Genomic DNA, 18,954 nt, shown 5'->3' with positions numbered 1-18,954 from the left:
GTAAACTTCCAACTTCGACTGTACATTTCAGATGTCAGAGCAGAGTGTGGCAATTTTTTTATAATAAAAAATCCACAGCTCACCCCACACATCCTTCATTGCACATGACACTTTACTGCACTTTTCACTGCACTCTCTGCAGGTCTCTGCACACATGGACCTGTTCACACACTTATTTAAAATTGTACAAGTACAAATACTTTGAATTTGCCATATCTTTATATTTCTTTCTTTATATATATATATTGGCATATCAATTCTGATATTAAGAATTCATGATTTACACTCATTCATATGTATATTTATTCAGATGTTTACTAAATATACATCATGTTTTTGTCATTTTTATATTCTTAAATAAGTCAAAGGAGACCTATACCTGATTTAGGAGCTACCATTTTTAAGCCATATTGGATTAACATTCTGCTTCATAAAAGTGTCACTTTAACACAAGCCAGTGTGTTGTGATGTACATTTAATTTGTATATATTAATCTCCACTATAAAAATAATAAATTGCACATTTTTCAACATTTCAAGTTTTTTAACATAAACAAAACAAACATAAATAAGACTCACATCACATTTTGCCAGGGGAAGTACTAGTTTACAAAAAGATATCAAAGTGTTTACAAACATTCACAGTTTTTTTTTTTTTTTTTTTGCCTTTTGATTAAGAGAATGCTTGACCTCATTGTTAAAAGCAATAAAGAATGTTTTTGGATGCGTAAACTTACATTTATAAATGTGATATTTTGCCAACAGAATAATGAGATTAATAATAAAAGTTTCATTAGGCATAGTCTTAGTTCTTTTGAAGTCATAAATGCCAAAAAGAACATCCTTCCAAAATAACTTAAAACTTTCTCCATTTTTTTAGCAAAAAAATTACAAATGTCAGACCAGAAACTTTGGACAAAGGGGCAGTGCCAAAACAGATGGGTAACTGTTTCAATATTTACAGAACAAAAAGTGCACATTATATCAATATCTTTTTAAAATGCAGAACACTTCCTCGCCCAGCTTTGTATTCAATGACGTCATCAGCCAACAAGCGCTTTCGCGCTCCACACCTGCACCGCTGCAACGGTCATTCAAATACAGTACTGCGAGAACAGAGTTATCGCGATACTTAACGTTACCCAGCAACCCCCTTTTTTTTTTTTTGTATGGTTAGGCTCGTTTGACAACTTCTGTTATCAGTCAGACCAATGAAGGCAACATGTCAAGTAAAACTTCTTTTATTTCTCCTTCTGCTTCTTCCTCATTAAATCCCACTCCGAGTCATGGACGTTTCGCGAAGCTTTTCTCGGCTGCTTTCTACGCAGTCAGCTCTTTTCTTATCGTCGTTGTGAACAAGACAGTTTTAACAACCTATAGGTGAGTTCTCAGAGATGCAGTCATCACATCCGGACTGTTTATATACAGGATGTTAAAATGTCCGGAATAGAAAGAATAGCTTTAAGCTGCTGTTTAATGTCTGCGGTAGTGACCACTTTAAAGTTCAGGTTTTAGTTTTGGTATGCATATTTTCGCCTTTAATAACCTTTGACCAGACTGTAATAGCCATTACTGACCACATTCTCACCAGGATGTCCACAAGTTTGTCCTTTCAGTGGCATTTATTAGAGAACCGTCTTTGTAGTTTATATTAATATAGATAAATGTCCTACTTTCTAATATTTTCTTAAAGAGTCAACTACTTAACAAATTATGTTACAAAAAAAAGGGGTCCAGGTTTGAGTCCCAAGAAGGTTCGATTCCTGTCTCTGTGTGCATGGAGTTTGCTTGTTCTCCCTGTGCTTGGTAGGTTTCCTCCGGGTACTCCGGTTTCCTCCCACAGCCCGTAGACATGCAGATTAAAATAATTGCCTTTCCCAAATTGCCCGTACTGTGTGAATGAGTGTGTAAGTGTGTATATGTGTGTTTCCTGCAATGGATTGGCACCCTGTCGAGGGTGTTCCCCACCACTATGTCTATTTAAATAGGCTCCAGGCCTGAATACAGGATAAAGCAGTATGGACAGTGAGTGAATAAACACACTTTTTTTAACTGTTATTTGACAACTGCACTGTAACTGTGTAAGTTCACTTTGAATTAGCCTGAAAATTATTAGTGCAGAAAACAACAAATGTTAAATAAATAAATAAATAAAACATGTATAATGATAACAAGGAATAATGTAGAATGCAAATGGGATGTGTTTGCCACAAACAATATTTGTAGTATAAATATTAATTGTGTTGTTTTTGTCAAGGTTTCCCTCATACACATTCCTTGGAATTGGACAGGTCAGTATGAGTTTCCAGTTTGTTTATTGTTTTTAGCTTTTTTTTCAAAAAAAAATTATGCCAGACTTTTTTACAACTTAATTGTTTGTGTGTTTTTTTACACCCATCAGATGGCTTGCACAATTGTCATTCTTTACTTAGCCAAAATGTGCAAAGCAGTCTCTTTTCAGGATTTTGACAGAAATTTACACAAAAAGGTAATTTCTAAAGAACTATTAAAGCAGAAGTGACCTAATTATGCTTCTTATTAAAATACAATTACATGGTTTAATATAAGTCTTTTCACATTATTTGTACATTTTTGCGGCTCATTGTACACCAAACCTGCCAAAGTTCACATAAACGATGATATAATGACAGACAAAAAAATGGAAAATAGAAATATATTATGTATTTTTAAGGGTTTTATATCAATATGAAACAATACAATATTGAACAAATACTAATTTTGGTAATGGCAAAAAAAACTCCAATTAGAAAAAAATATATATATAGTCATTATAAGGTTATAACATGTTTGCATCACTTTTCTTATTTTTAGTGTATATCAAAAGCAAAAAGTCCAGTGTTTTTAGACAAAACTTTACATAACACATCATAAAATAAAATGGTCAGTTGTCATGTGTTTTTATCAGTTACCTGCGTAAGGGTGTTGCCTGAGAACTGAAGTTCCCTTTTAGAGGGCCTCAAGGCTGCCTGAGAAGGCACTTTTGGCATTACACTGATTTGTCCATTATTAAAACTTGTCAATTTTGCTTTTTAATATACTTGTGACTCCCAAAAATTCACAAAGTATCAGTTTGTAATACTTTATGTATTAAATATACTTCTTTTCAAAAACACATTTTTGCAGTTATCTAATTTCGCAAGTCAAACTGTTCATTTCTAGAAATTTTTAAAAAATATATAAAAAAAAAAAAAGTTTTTTAATTATGCATTGTAAACATTGAATTAATTGGATCACTTGCCCAACTATATTTGTTATAATTGCTTTATAATTGTAATATAGAGTGTTTTTCACTTATTCAAAAACTCTTTTTAGATTTTTCCTTTGCCATTACTCTATGTTGGCAATCATGTAACAGGTCTGGGCAGCACAAAGAAGTTAAGGTAAGTTTTTTAAAATTATATATTTTTTTCAGTCATAAAGATCTGTAAACATTATTTAAATTATAAATATAATAAAAAAAATTTCAATGATGAAATCTACTTTCTTTGCTATCAGTGTACCCACAACAACTGAAATTTTTTATAAATGAAATTCCAGTGAAAATGATGGAATCTATTGTAGACACTACAACAACATGGGCATGCATTAATTTGATGATCAACTGAACATCATTGACCTCATTAACACCAAAGTAACTGCAGATAAAATTAACCCACCTTTTAAACTGTTAGGGCATAACCAAATCTTTTTGCAGTTCCAAAAAAAGATTGGTGTTCCATATCAATAGGCTGGATCTAAAGTACCATAAAGTTTAGATTTCTCATGCATTTTGTAGGCTTTCTTATCTGTACCTGTGCATTTCACCGTTCTTATACAATATACACTTAGTGTTATCACAGTCCACAGGTCCACAACAGCTAGGAACATATAAGAAGATGTTTGACTTATCCATTAGAGGGCTGGTGAACCAAAATGATATATAAGACTGCAACAGATTTCCCTGTGATTTACGGCATAAGATAAGATTTGAAGTCTCATGGAAGTAGATAACTTAAAATAACTTTAAAAAGTAAATTACTCTTAGCAGGCAACTCACTGTAAGCAGTGGTTCCACAGTGGCAATAAGTAATTAAAGTGGTCAATATGTGATGAAAGTAATAGTCAGTTTGTCTAGAAATAAGAAACACATTTAATGGTTTTTGTTAATTTCAATAGTTAGTAAAAGCTATATAACTTATAGAAATATCACCAACAGGCTGATTTTCTCCACACCATGGACCTAGTGATAGCAGTAACACTGTGAGACAGAACATTTGCCTGTTTGCAGCATGATGAAGTCACTACTGTATGTAACATTGTTACACAAGCAATTAAAACTCAAACAGTGTAACATAGTGGCTTCATCTGTATTTTATAATGCATGTGCGTCATTGACCATGCAATGCAAGTAGGAACCAAAATTGCTCATGTCTTTCTAGGGTTCTCTCAGAAAAACCCTCACCCTTAATTTAAGATCTTAGATTAGATATTATGAGGTAAGCGGTTGTGGCATTCAAGTATTAGCTTTTAAACTGTTTTTCCACACTGTAGAAGAACTGGGCTTCTTGATGCCTCTGATCAAATAACCTCAAAGCCCACTGGCAACATATGATTTGTTTATGTTTTTTTTTTTTTACATATAATGTAAAGTCACTTACTGTGTTATTAATGTAAAGTCACTTGTTATTAATGTCACTGCCTGAATATGTTAAATCTATGATTTATAGATGATAATATAGAATCTTGTGTAGTGCTGATAGCAAAGACTGATTGGCCTTGCTTTACTACTAGGCATACAGGTCAATAACAAAACACTGTGGGGCCAGTTAGGAACAAGTGGAATCCAGATATATCTGGTAGTAGGCACTTTGGTGTCTCATAGAAGCTACACTTGCACCAAATATGCCTTAATGTCTTTCCTGCAAAAAGTACAAACACAAAAGACAGCAGTATCTAGTAGTAGTTATAAAACTATTTTGTTTTGTTGTTGTTGTTTTTCTTAAAACTTAGGAAACTCAGACCATATTTCAGGTGTAAATGTTGCATAAATTACCATTGTAAAGATTTACTGTCTCTCAATGCCAAACTTTGCATCTGTGCACTGAGAACAGTAGGGAGCATGAATTTCACTTTGTGAAATACATACAATTCTCTCACAGCGTTCCTTTCAGAACAACAGCCTTTCAGACTGTTGCCTATTAAGAACAACTTTACAGTGTGAAGCATGCTTCCAAGGTTTACATTTCTAAAACTTAACTGCCAAATCGGTTACTTAGCAGATTTGGAAAGGTCCTTTTCATATTGCACCTAATGGACGATCAGTGTGGTTTTTAAATATAGCCCTCTGTCCTGTCACAATAGCATGTCCCCCTTTGTCACGTAATGTTTGGGCGTGCACTCCAGCTTACTTTTTAGCCTGGCACAGAACTGTGTCACACAGCTTTAGAGGAATGTGTGCAGAACTTAGGGTTCAACCATGTGAAAGATTATCAATGCAGTATACTTTGATCCATGTTGGCGATAGCGGTACACCTGGTAGCTCAGATGCAGGTAACAAATAGAGGGTAGTTTATAAGGTGAACTGAACAGCATGTAAAAATGGACGTGTAACATCAAACAACATGCAATCGAGCATCACATTCCTGCATTAGACATATATAACCCATCATGCTTGTGCACATACAGAGTGAAAGGCAGGTTGGGTTGCACAAAAGCTACAGCAGGGGTCAAGAACAGCTGTGTTTTGGCCTTCATGGGTGGATGCTACAGTTCAAGTCAATAGGGTCACATCACCCGATTCCAGCATTCAACATTATCATGCTCATTATCACTGCTAGGCGCTGACATTCAAATTCAAATTTTATTTGTCACATACACAGTCATACACAGTATGATATGCAGTGAAATGCTTAGACAACTGCTCGTGACCTAAAATAGAAGACTATGAATAGTAATAGGAAATATGAAACTTCAAATATAGGGTAAATAAAACAAGGAAAGAATAAAATAAAATAAAATAAAATATAAAAACTAAAGTTAAAAAAATAAACAACTGTACAACAAAAATACACAATATAGAAAATATTTGAAGAATGTATGAAGAAATATAAAACAATAAGAGCAGCTGAACTGGTAGGTAGCCTATATATTTATGTAATTTTTGTGTGGAATGCCCTTAGAATAAATGGTGATGAAAGAATGGTAATGTCCAACGTTTGTGCAATCCACATATTTAAAGTGTCTAGTGCTGTGCAAAATATGCTTAAAAGTGATTTATTTAAAGTGACTTGTGACAGGGTGATATGATGACCACCAGGTGTAGTTGTGCAGTGGCCACTAGTGTAAACGAATGTCCAGAATGTCCAGTGTGTGTGTAAAAACCATATGTGTGGGTCAGTACTGTGTGGTGGTGTGATTGAGAGACCGTATCACCTGTGGGAAGAAGCTCCTCCTCAGTCTCTCTGTGTTGGCCTTCAGGGAGCGGAATCGCTTTCCTGACCTCAACAGAGAGAACAGTCCATTGTTGGGATGGCTGAGGTCCTTCACAATCTTCCTGGCCTTGGTCCAGCACCGCCTGCTGTAGATTGAGTGTAGGTCAGGGAGCTCGGTGCGGATGGTGCGCTCAGCTGATCGCACAACCCTCTGTAGAGCTCGTCTGTCCTGCATGGTGCTGTTCCCGAACCAGGTTGAGATGTTTACCGTCAGGGCCTTTTTCACCACGGTGTTGATGCGACAGGACCATGACAGGTCCTGCATGATGTGAACACCGAGGTATTTGAAGCTGTCCACTCTCTCCACTGGGCTCTCGTTGATAACGGGGGTCTGGTAGTTCCTCTCCTGCTTAGTGCTGAAGTCCACTATCAACTCCTTTGTCTTACTGACGTTTAGAAGGAGGTTGTTCCTCTGGCACCAGTTCTCCAGATTCCTAATCTCCTTCAGGTAGGCCGTCTCGTTGTTATCAGAGATCAGACCCCCACGACGGTGTCGTCAGAAAGCTTAATGATGGTGGTGGAGCTGGTAGTGGCCACACAGTCATATGTGTACAAAGAGTACAGCAGGGGGCTCAGAACACACCCCTGGGGGGCTCCAGTGCTGATAGGGATGGAGGCTGAGACATGTCCGCCCATCCTTACTGCCTGTGGTCTGCCAGTTAGGAAGTTGGAGATCCACTGACACATAGATGAGCTGAGTCCCAGGTGCTCCAGCTTGGTGGTAAGTGTGAAGGGAATTATGGTATTAAATGCAGAGCTGAGTGGCTGAGTTACTTGTGTTTAATATCTTGTATACAGCACTAATCATCTGTTTGGCATCTGGTTTACAGCTATAAACAGAATCTAAAATGGAGGGGAGAAGTAGACAAAGGGAAAGAGTCAGAATTACAGGAAATGAAATTCCTCAGCTGAAGATATATATAAAAATGTGTCCTGGGAATGTTAAACTTTTGTACAAGTTCAAATGAGCCAAATATATCGTCAATGTAAGGATTGTATAATGACACAATACCACACTTAAACCATACCCCAAAAACATTATCCATATAGGACGGAGCAAACATACAGTGTCCATTTAATGGTGCCATCAAAGATAGATCAGTAAGCTGAAAATGGTGCCGAAACTGATTCCAAATTTTAACGGAGTTTATAACCAGTGGGTTTGAGGTAAGAGAAGATGTGGGTTGTTTTTGTGGCAATTTAGCACATAATAATGATGAGAGAGATATTGATTTCATGGATGCTTCCTCTATAGCTACCCAGATGGGAGGGTTGACTGCATACTGTGCCAGAATAACATTGCCCTTACATTAGCAGCCCAGTAATAATAAAGAAAGTTTGGAAGTGCCATTCCTGCTAATTCATGGGGCCTCTGTAGGATACTTCGTTTAATATGTGTTTGTAGAAATCTGACTACTTACGTTATTGAAAAAATATTTTGTTAAAAAGATTGGAAGACACTGTAATAGGTAAAGGAATTTTGGAAACAGATTCATTTTAATTGTGTTTATTCTTCCGCCCAAAGAGAGAGGTAGCAAGTCCCATCTTTCAAGATCTAATTTTGTTTTGGAAAGTAGAACCTGATAATTCGCCTTGTACAGATCTGCATGGTTATGTGTTACCCAAACTCCTAGATATTTGATTTTTCTGGGACTAATTCTAAAGGGGTTTGAATCAGGAAACTGTGCTATATTATTTTTAATGGGCATCATTTCTTTTTTTGTAGGTTAACCTTGTAGCCAGATATTTCACCAAAGTCTTTCAGTAAATCCACAAGTTTTGGTAGGCTATGAGGAGGATCGGATATGAAAAGCAGCATGTCATTAGCATACAGAGAAACTTTGAGAACCCCCCCCCCCATGAGAGATACCTTTAATATTGGCATTTTCCCTTAATGCGATAGGCAATGGTTCAATAACCACAGCAAAGAGAAGAGGTGACAAAGGGCACCTCTGTCTAGTACCACGCTGAAGCTCAAAGAGAGGGGATAAGTTGTTATTTGTCCGAATGGCAGCCAGTGGGGATGAGTATAGCACTTTTATCCATGACATAAATTTAGGGCCAAAACCAAATTTACCAAGAGTGTAAAAAAGAAAATCCCAATTGACTTGATCAAATGCTTTTTTTGTGTTGAGGGAAATAATTGTTTCCAAATTGTCAGATAGCGATGGGTTGTAGATGACATTCAACAGGCGTCTGTTCTATATAAAGCCTGTTTAATCAGGTGAAATAACACAATGCATAACTTTCTCCAGACGGCGGGCCAAAACTTTTTTGGTAAGATTTTTGTATCTGTATTCAACAGTGAAATTGGATGATATGAACTACAGTCAAGAGGATACTTTTCTTTCTTTAAAATTAAGGAGATAACTGCTTGCCGCATATTTGGAGGTAATGAACAAGAAGAAAAGCTTTCTCGGAAAACTGACGCCAACAGAGGAGAGAATTGATTGGAAAAGGTTTTAAAAAATTCTGAAGGATATCCGTCTGGTCCAGGTGATTTAACAGATTGCAAACTTTGGATTGCTAGGGCTATTTCTGTATCAGATATAGACTCATCTAATTCTAATGCTGTATTTACACTTATTGTACATTTTGTAATGTCGAGGTGTCAACAGCTGAAGGAGCAGTATATAGTAATTTATAATAGTGTAGAAAACAGCTATTGATTGTTAAATTATCAGTACACTTTATACCATGATCATTTTTAATTTGAGGTATAGCTTGTTTAGCCGATTGCTGCCGCAACAGATTAGCCAACAGTCTACCCGTTTTTTCCCTGTGCTCATAAAATGAGGAGCGTAATTTTAAAAATTCTGCTTATTTTGTCAAAACTAAATTATATTCCGCTTGTAATAATAAGCATTGTTTGAGTATGGTTGGAGTATAGGTGACACACTGCATATTAACTCCAATTCCTTTATTTTATCTGCAAATTTTTTTAATTGTCTCCTTATTTTGTTTTGCACAAAAAGAAATAATCTGCCCCCTTAGATATGCCTTTAAGGATTCCCAAACTGTTGAGGATGACATACCTGGAGTTTGATTGTCATTTAAAAAAAACTCTATCTCTGTACTCATAAAGCTCACAAACTTATCATCTGAAAGAAGCAAGGAGTTAAATCTCCAAGGACGATAGTTAGGTCCTGCACTGGGGATATGGATTGACAGTAGAGTCAGTGGAGAGTGGTCTGATATCACTATGGCTTTATAATCCAAATCTGTTACAAGAGGCAGAAGCCTTTTACTGTTCTACAAGAAAATAATCTATTTCTAACTGCGATCTAACACAGTGGAAAGAAGGCAATTTATACAGTATCACCTCCTATGATAAGGGGGTGGGTTGTCATATTTGGGATCCGAGACAGAAAGTTAGCAAAAAAAACCTTCATCATCCCAATTGGGTGCATACACATTGGCTAGAATAAGTGGAAGCCCATATACTTTCCCAACTACAATAATATAGCGGCCAGCAGTATCTGCATCTACAATAGTTCTACAAATGGTAAGTTTTTATTAATCAGAATAGCAGCCCCCCTCGCCTTTGAGTGGAAGTTGAAGTGATATACTTGTCCGATCCACTCCTCTCTTAATTTAGATTGGTCACATGTGCGTAAATGGGTCTCTTGAAGAAAAGCAGTATCAGCTTTGAGGTGTTGCAAATGCATAAGGACTTTTTTCCTCTTTACAGGATTGTTAAGGGATTTAACATTCCAACTAACAAAATTGATCAAACATCCATTAGCCTGTCTAAAAGAAACACCTATTTTTGTCATGAAAAGTTAATAGCAATAGTGAAGCTGCAGATTTACAAAAAATAGAGCCAGGAAAAAAAGGATGAAAGAAAGAGAAAAAAAAGAGAGAAAGAGATTTTTTAAAATGTACTCCTGACTGGCCTGAACCCTAACCCAATCATTCATTAAAACCAGGTGATTAACCCAACCCACACGAACAAATCCACACACTGTGCTTATTTGGATCCTACTAAGCCAAAATCAGGCTCTCACTGAACCATCTTATGAAACTTCAACATAATTACACTAACTTGCAATAAACCACTATAGTTTACCCCGGTCAGTACTGTGTTTACCGTCCATGTGCCAACGATACGAAATATGAACGTCCTTTAGGAGTTTAGAACTGGCTTATGCGGGAGTAATAACACTACGCTTAACATTGTGCATGGCTTTATCCGGATCTGTGAACATCTTGTCCTCACCCTTATAGGTGATACGGAGTCATGCAGGATATAAAATGCCGAAGCGCACACAGTCCTGTCCTCGTAAGAGTTTTTTAACCTCAGTAAATGCCGCACGAGCCTTGGCCACATTTGGAGTGTAATCGGGTATTATAGCTATTTGCTCCCCGTTAAAGCGAAGTGGACCTCGGGACTGGGCACGGCAGTACCTCCATACAGTCCTGATGGTAGTGTAATTTGGCAACAGTGGTACACGGTTTCCCTCCTTGCTTCTTGGGGCCAGAACTTCTATACAAATGGTCAATAAGGAGGTCCTTTTCCATCTGCAGAACTTCGGTCAGTAATTTAGAAACAGATGCGGTGGAGCTTGACCGTGGTTCTTCCGGAACGCCTAGGATTCAAATGTTACATCTCTGCATTTTCCCTTCCATATCATCATACCTCACTTTCAGTTCGGTCATTTCTGCCTGCAGGCTCATTATAGTAGTTTGCATTGAGACCACTTCATCCGACCCTGTAGACAGTCCACCCTCCATGTCCTTCACAGAAACCTTAATCTGGTCCATTTCTGCGCGGGTTGTCGCAACGCAACTGGTGATTTCAGCCTTGAGCGTCTGTAACTCACCTTTAATGGAGTTCAGTTCCTCGGTCAGTGCACTTCTCAATTCTTTTTTTAATTACAGTTAAAATGTCACTCCTGAGGGATATAAGAATTTGGGATTTGAGGTCTCCGACTTCCATTTTTTTCAATTTTGAGGTGGATGAAGTAGCGGCACAGCTTGAGCTCGGCTCACTAACGAGGCTGAGGGCTGAGGATGTGTTGGGCCTAGTGCTGGATAATCCACTGAATTAGTATTTTCTTAAGCTCGCAGACATAGCCGACATAAAAAAAAACTACTAAACTTGTCACCAAGTTATTATTACGTATTGCCGACCAGTGAATGAAATAAACTAGAAATTAAAAAAAGGATTTTAACATATTAAATGTTATTATTCAGCAAGAGTCCTACAAAACACGTCTTATTCCATAATAGGCTTTATACGTCCCCTAAAATTTTAAGATATTTTAACTTGATAAACAAGCGAGGTCATGCAATACGAGTAGTCTGTATGCGCTTTATCTGCTGAGCGTCACATGATCACAACTGACCCAATGGTTCTTCTCTCTCTCTCTCTCTCTCTCTTTCTCTCTCTCACTCTCTTTCTTATGTCAGGATTGTGAGTAACTAAAGCATTCGTTTTTTTCTGGGTTTGCTAAAGCATTGTGACCATGTGTGTGTGCATGTAAAGCATTTTTTTTTACATTCGGTGTTCAAGTGTAATGACTTTTTTTAAGTAATTGTACTGCAACAACGGCCCCATGTAGAAAAAGGTTAAAAAGAGCTGTAGCAGTGTGGGAGATGAATCTGTTTAATGACAATGCAACATCACATTTCCGCGAAATCCTCAAAAGGATGCAAAAGCAAGTGTTATTGGATAGGTTTCTTGTTAAATTCACACACACAAAAAAAGATTTTTTTCCGCGCATGTGTGTGTGTGTTTTATTTGTACTTTTTTACAATTTTGTATTAATCACTTTAATATAAATAGTTTTGGTTGTAGGATTGATTATTTGAGTTTCCATTATTTATTTATTTGATATACGAGTGCTTTGTATTACAAGCACATTTCCAGAATTAATTTTGCTCACAATTTAATGTAACTGTATTTGGTCTTGGTATTGGTTTGTGCTTTTATACAACAAATGTAATTTTTAGGTGCAGGGCTCAAACCAAAAGTAGACATTTAGCACTAATTACTGTTTAACCAATCAACCCAACAGGGCACACAGTTAGATGGATTGGTTAAACAGTTAAAATGTTTCTATCTTGTTGATCGCAATATACCTTTTTCTAGGTGTAAATATCAGTAAATGTAAGATGGAATAATTTTGAATTGTCTCATATCCATGTTTTGATCTCAAACCAAAATACCTTTTGAAGTGTGAAGCAAAGAACAAGAATCTGTTATTCCATTCCAATACTTTTGGGGGGTGGGGGGCGGGGGTGACAGTTTTTTAAAAACTTTAAGGAAGTAAAGTATAATAAATTTCCATTGACTTCAAGAGATCTTAATTTTGCTCATTGGTTATGGAGAGACTCTTTGTGGGAAGTGTTACTGTGTTTTAACTTTTAAACAGTAAATTTCATTTAACAATATATTTGTTTAATACTGAATTTTTCTCACGTCTGTGCTGCTCAGCTTACCCATGTTCACTGTGCTTCGAAAATTCACTATTTTACTGACAATGATTATGGAAAAACAAATATTGAGGTATGTGATATAATAATTATTATAATTTATATAAAATTAACATTTGGATATTATATAAACTTAATGTGCCTTATGTTTGAAAATGCACATTATAACAATCATAACTTATCTTACAGAAAGTCTGTTTCACCTCAGCTAGCATGCAGTGTGTTGGCCATTGTGTTTGGTGCTCTGATTGCTGCAAGGTACAGTACCCAATTCACTGTACTAAATATTTCAATAATACATTGGCACTTCAAACAAAGTCACAATGTGCTGAATCATTCAGTGAAGTAGCTGTATTTTATAATATGTAATATAAATACAGTTGTCTTATGGCCATCTTTGCCTGGAATATCCTTATAAAAGTTTGCCCTCATGCTGAGTTTGTAGCTAGTAGATGGCGATTAGAGTGGTCTTTATATTAAATTCTACATCATAGGTCAGTTTTATGATCTCAGCATGCATTTGCACATGCACAAAAAGAAATTCAGGGGAAAAGGAAATTGAGTCTTTTACAGCCCCTGGTGGTTACATAGGAGTTGTTGTTGATTTCAAACCATAACAAGCAATTTTCAAATTTGTGTCTCATTAAATACAGTTCTGACCTGGCATTCGATGCAGAGGGATATGCTTTCGTTCTGCTAAATGATGTCTTCACAGCTGCCAATGGCGTGTACACAAAGCAAAAAATAGGAACAGAGGTATGTGACTTTATTACACTATATGGCCGATCACATTCTGTTCTACATATCTTAGAATTTAAATTGTCTTTCATTGAAACAAATAGGCCCAAACCAGTTCCAGCAGACCAGTGCCCCTGTAAATAAAGCAAGGTGTATAAAGACTTGATTTGCGACAATGTGCATCTCATAACAAGCCTCTCATTTTAGGCTTGAACTGGAACCCTAAGTGAATATTGGAACAGCATGGCCAATTCTCTTGTTTTGCTGCATGATAAATGCAGATGGTCGATGGATCAAAATAAATTTTAATTTCAAATTTTTTAGACCTGTTTATCAACTTAAAACATGACCTGTTGTGTACTAGTAGGCAGAAGTTCAACAAGTTGCCCAAAGAAAACCAAACCAATTGTAGACAGAAATATTGTGACAGTTGTAAATAAATTCCAAAACCAACAGAGAGGGACGTCACCAACAACCTCCACAGGGCACAGGGTAAAGATATCACAATGCACGTTTTAAAGAAGAAATCAAGAGTAGGAATATAAAGGCCATGTCCCAAGATGCAAACCACTGTTTGGCTCAAATGAAAAGGGGTTGTGAATCGCTGATATTACTCATGATGGTTTCGACACAATGAATTCAAACAGCTATACAAACATTCTGTCCAACAATTCACAGAGAAATTAATCCACTGTAATTAGAATTAACTTCATGCTGCAAAATAATGATTCAAGACAATGTTTTTGTGGATTCTTGTTATGTATACTGCCTGGCCAAAAAAAGTTGCCATTTTAGAAGGATCAAATTATTGGGCTGCATCAATGAAATCAAGCAATGAAAAACCTGGAAAGATATTATCAATTATCAAAACGTGGAAAAATAGTGTTTAACCATCAAATTTCTGAAAGAATTGTGGTCAGAAACAAGTTATGAATACGATCACTTGGTGAAGTTGCATGGTAAAAATAAGCAGTAAAAAACATACCTATTAGGTTGCAATAAAATGAGGTAAGCTAATGACCTGAACGTACTGAATGATCAGGTTAATACATCAGTGGAGGCATATTCCAGGGCTCAAATTCTGAAAGAGTGTTTCTTGGATTACAAAGGATAAATGCATACATAAATTTTCATACATTAACTGGCTACCAAATTGTGTGCTATAATCAAAGCTAAAGGTCACTGAATTAAATCTTACATTGTGTACATTTTTTTACCAGGTAAGGTATGCTGTAATAGAAGAACACGTACATATACTGTACAGAAAGTTTTACTTTCATTATATTATTGTCATATTCCTAGTGTGTGTACCTAGAATGTATCCAAATGTAAAAACTGGCAAAACCTGGTTGTTACTCTATAGCCCTGCCCTCTAACTAAATATTTAATCTATTACCTATTAACTTTGTTTTTTTGCATCTGGTGATTTATTACTTTGCTTCGAAAAAGGGCCTGGGCAAGTACGGCGTTTTGTTCTACAATGCATTTCTCATCATAATTCCCACTATTTTAGCAAGTGCCTGCACGGGAGATTTAGAGAAGGTAAGGAACTAAATAAATGAATTAATGATGAGTTGAATACAATTTCAAAAGGAAATGATATGGCTGCGTAAAATGAATATATTTAATTCTGTTTGCTTTCCTTTTAGGCCATTGCTTTTAAAGGATGGGTATCACTGGGGTTCATTTTTTATTTTCTTTTATCTTGTGTTATGGGGTAAGTCTAAAGCGAAAGCTTTCTTAAGTTTTTCCTTACTGAGGCTTAATAATACTTATTGCATATCTTTTATTGTTACATATAACTTTTATTGTTACAGGTTCATTTTGATGTACTCCATTGTTCTATGCAGTTATCACAACAGTGCTTTAACCACTACAGTTATTGGTGCCATTAAGGTTTGTAGTAATTATTTGTTTGTTTGACAGAATCTTTTACCCGAAATTACAAACAGGCAGAATACAATGCAATAATATAATTGCTGTTGCAAGCTGCAAATATAACTGTCGAAGGTCCTACAGCTCTTCCTATTTGGATAAAAATTCATATTTGTCTAAAAGACAACTTTTACATTAATCCTACACATTCATATCATATTGACCAATGTATGTTTTAAATAATCTGTGATATCAAAAGGTTTCGAGATTCGCGTGCTACAGATCCGGTGGCATGTCGCGAATTTATCTTTCACTGTGAAGACTGCTGCTTCTTCTCAGGTTCGTTCCGATACATCCAGGTTTCATCACCAGTGATGATCCTCAACATGAAAGATCATCCATGGGATGCTAATATTCTTGTTCTTGGCAGACTTTGACTGATTCAGCAGCCTTAGGGATGTTGTGAATTGTTCTTCCATGATCATCATCCACATGTTGCGATTTTCAGGCGTTAAGCTCTTCGACAGTCTTCCTGATCTCTCCGCATGAGGTCTTAAAACACCTCAGACAACACATTGCAGTATCATCGTAAACTTGCCAAATCGTGTCAAACGTCTCTTTTGCAGGTTTGGTCTCACGGCAGAATTTTAAGTTGCTCTTTGCTCTATGTTGTCTATGATGAAATAGCAGACGTGGTAACACTTGTGGGCAGAATAACACCAGTTGCACAGCTTCCGATGTATACAGAACAATGTCTTTTGGCACACTGACTTATGAGGGTCGGTCCCCCCTGTGACCGTGCATGAAGTTTTGACCCCAGCCGCTGGATGCAGTGCCAGTCCCAAGCCTGGATAAAATGGGAGGGTTGGGTCAGGAAGGGCATCCTACGTAAAACCTGTGCCAAGCTTGTGTGTGCGAACCGGATTGCTCGCTGTGGTGACCCATTGCCGGGAGCAGCCCACCAACAACAAGCATGCTTGTACTTGAAAGTTTAAAACGATTCAGTTTTATTTATATTGATATAAATGGTCATTGTTGCATAGTGATTTTTGACATAACTTTTAAACTTCAACTTTTTCATTACACAATTTCCATTATTTGTTTTTCCTAAAGTCTAAGTCATTTCTGTCCTGTTGTGGGTTTATACACAATATATACATTCTGCTGTTTCTATTTGTTACTTGTTTTTCTTGCAGAATGTTGCTGTAGCCTACATTGGTATATTCATTGGAGGGGACTATGCATTTTCCTGGCCAAACTTTGTAGGGCTGAATATATGGTAAGAACCCAATTTAAATGTAAATATGCAAATAAAAAATTACTACCTTATTTCCCTCATTTTTATCTTCTGCTTTACCTCTTTAGTATATCTGGTGGCCTGGTCTATTCATACTTAACGTTTCATAGCACCAGTACCTCCCCATCACACACAGCAAACAAAGAGGAGGAAGAACTGAGCCATGATGTTAAAGAGCCTGATGAGATCTCTGAGAAAAGACAGTTTTAATGTACAGTATACCCAAAGTTTAAATTTATAGTCTATTTTATACCAGTATTTTACTAATGGTGAAATTGGTAACTCGATATTTTTACATGGCCAAATATTTTTACTCTTGGAATATAGTATTTGAAACTATTACTATGGGGTTAATGTGCTAAATGTTATGTTTGTGGTATAGTATACATGCAGTGAGCATATGTGGGTTTATATGTAATTATATGTATATAATGTGTATATATAATTGGAAAACATCAGCTTAATCTGTAAGCTTTTGTCTGCTGTTCAGTGCTGCTATACAATTTTGGCAAACATTTTCCTTAAAATATTTAACTGTAAAGTTTTTACACATACCACTGCCTTATTCCAGTCCAGTGTACCACATAATATTATTGTACATGTGTCTAAGATCTCCTGTCAAAGAATTTTTGATATGTGCAATCATATATAGTATGTAAGACATTAAATGCTCTTTTAAGGGTTTAAATTATACATCTTAAAGACTCCTAGCACCTGTCAAAAGTGTCCAACTTACTCACAAAAATATATTTGGACTTATATGCTAGATAAATGCTTATGTACTGTACACTCTTAATAACTTACAATATAATATGATATAAACTACATACAGATCTGCAAGACAAATATGCCATGTTAGCAGGATTCAAAGAATATAAAAAGTAAGAATGCTCCAGTTGACCAGTATTCTTAAAGTCACAATAAACTTTTATCATGATCAGATGATTAAAGTAGCATCTTTTAAGCAATATAAACAGCACTTTTATTTCTAGAGCTAGAAAATCTTGTAGAAAACAACCTTTTGTGTGGTGTGTGGATGATAATCTTTTGTACAAAATTGTAGTGACACACACTTGAGAAAATTTAACTTATTTTATGCATTTTCTCCTTCCAGCTGGTTTTAAGACAGCAGGAGCATAGCGCATGTGGTTAACAAAATCGATTACAGTTTTGTCCTCTCGTACAATTGCCAGTTTTCATGCAGCTACACGTACACGTCATCTTTGTAGGGTGCGGTTTTGTTTATAATAATGAGAATGTATGAATGTATGTTGAACACTACTATATCATTGCTTTAATGCTCTTACTTTTCATATATATATATATATATATATATATACAGTATATATATATATATATATTTATATACAGTCTATATATATATATATATATATATATATATATATTTATTTATTTATTAAGTGCTACAGAATAGTGAATATATATATATATATATATATATATATATATATAAATTTCTATCCATGTGCAGTTTTGTTAATGCTCAGGCACGGGGAGAAAGTCAGCTCAGTTTCTGTGGTTGGGGTAATTGGGGTTGGGGTAATGCTAATTCTGACTGGTACTTTCATTGACCTGATGTCACCTCTCAGTACACTAGTCACACCCAGCATGAATCATAAGAAAATGTCAGGGAAAAAGAAAATGAGTTAACTAAACAACTAAAGTTTTTCTTTTGCAGTGACTAGTGATTTTTCTTTTTCAACTGACTAGTGAGATTTCTACTAGTAATAAGTATGGTATGAAAAGATGTTGAAAGGGACATTAAGGAATGCAGCTTAACCTTGGAAGAGTGGTGCACGTATAGTAAAATTCAGAAATTCCTTGTTGTGGCTTTACTCACACACTGGATGCAACAAATTTTAGTAGTCAATTTACTGGGTTTTTTTTTTCAGATAATATCATAATAGTAATAAATGTAAATAAGTCTACACAAGCCATATTTTACTTAAATTTTCTTAATGTTTTTATGTATCTTTATGTTTCTTATGCTACCTTTCCATAAAGCATGGCTTTTGTGGACTTTGGGTTTTGTGGATCTAGCTTCTACTATTTCAGCTCCATGGTCCATTACTGTCTTCCCAAATGCCCCCTGCTT

The 18,954-nt window shown here is 36.0% G+C and overlaps 1 protein-coding gene across 1 annotated transcript; it reads left to right on the top strand.

The window, feature by feature from the left end:
- The first annotated feature begins 1,161 nt into the window (after positions 1-1,161).
- On the top strand, positions 1,162-18,135 carry slc35d2 (solute carrier family 35 member D2). The gene is made up of 12 exons (XM_053503709.1): positions 1,162-1,379; positions 2,257-2,290; positions 2,401-2,487; positions 3,333-3,400; positions 12,930-13,001; positions 13,118-13,186; positions 13,582-13,684; positions 15,116-15,208; positions 15,316-15,383; positions 15,484-15,562; positions 16,738-16,820; positions 16,907-18,135. The coding sequence occupies exons 1-12, from the start codon at positions 1,222-1,224 to the stop codon at positions 17,046-17,048; spliced, it is 1,056 nt and encodes a 351-aa protein (XP_053359684.1). The 5' UTR covers positions 1,162-1,221; the 3' UTR covers positions 17,049-18,135.
- Positions 18,136-18,954: the final 819 nt, after the last annotated feature.

The sequence above is a fragment of the Clarias gariepinus genome, chromosome 9 (assembly GCF_024256425.1).
Source record: "Clarias gariepinus isolate MV-2021 ecotype Netherlands chromosome 9, CGAR_prim_01v2, whole genome shotgun sequence".
In the NCBI taxonomy this organism is placed as follows: domain Eukaryota; kingdom Metazoa; phylum Chordata; class Actinopteri; order Siluriformes; family Clariidae; genus Clarias; species Clarias gariepinus.
This window is presented reverse-complemented; position numbering and strand designations above follow the sequence as displayed.

Coding starts and splice junctions, on each gene's coding strand:
- slc35d2 (XM_053503709.1), top strand. CDS start 1,222: ATGTCAAGTAAAACTTCTTTTATTTCTCCTTCTGCTTCTTCCTCATTA. Junction 2,488..3,332: donor ACAGAAATTTACACAAAAAG/GTAATTTCTAAA, acceptor AACTCTTTTTAG/ATTTTTCCTTTGCCATTACT. Junction 13,002..13,117: donor ATGGAAAAACAAATATTGAG/GTATGTGATATA, acceptor CTTATCTTACAG/AAAGTCTGTTTCACCTCAGC.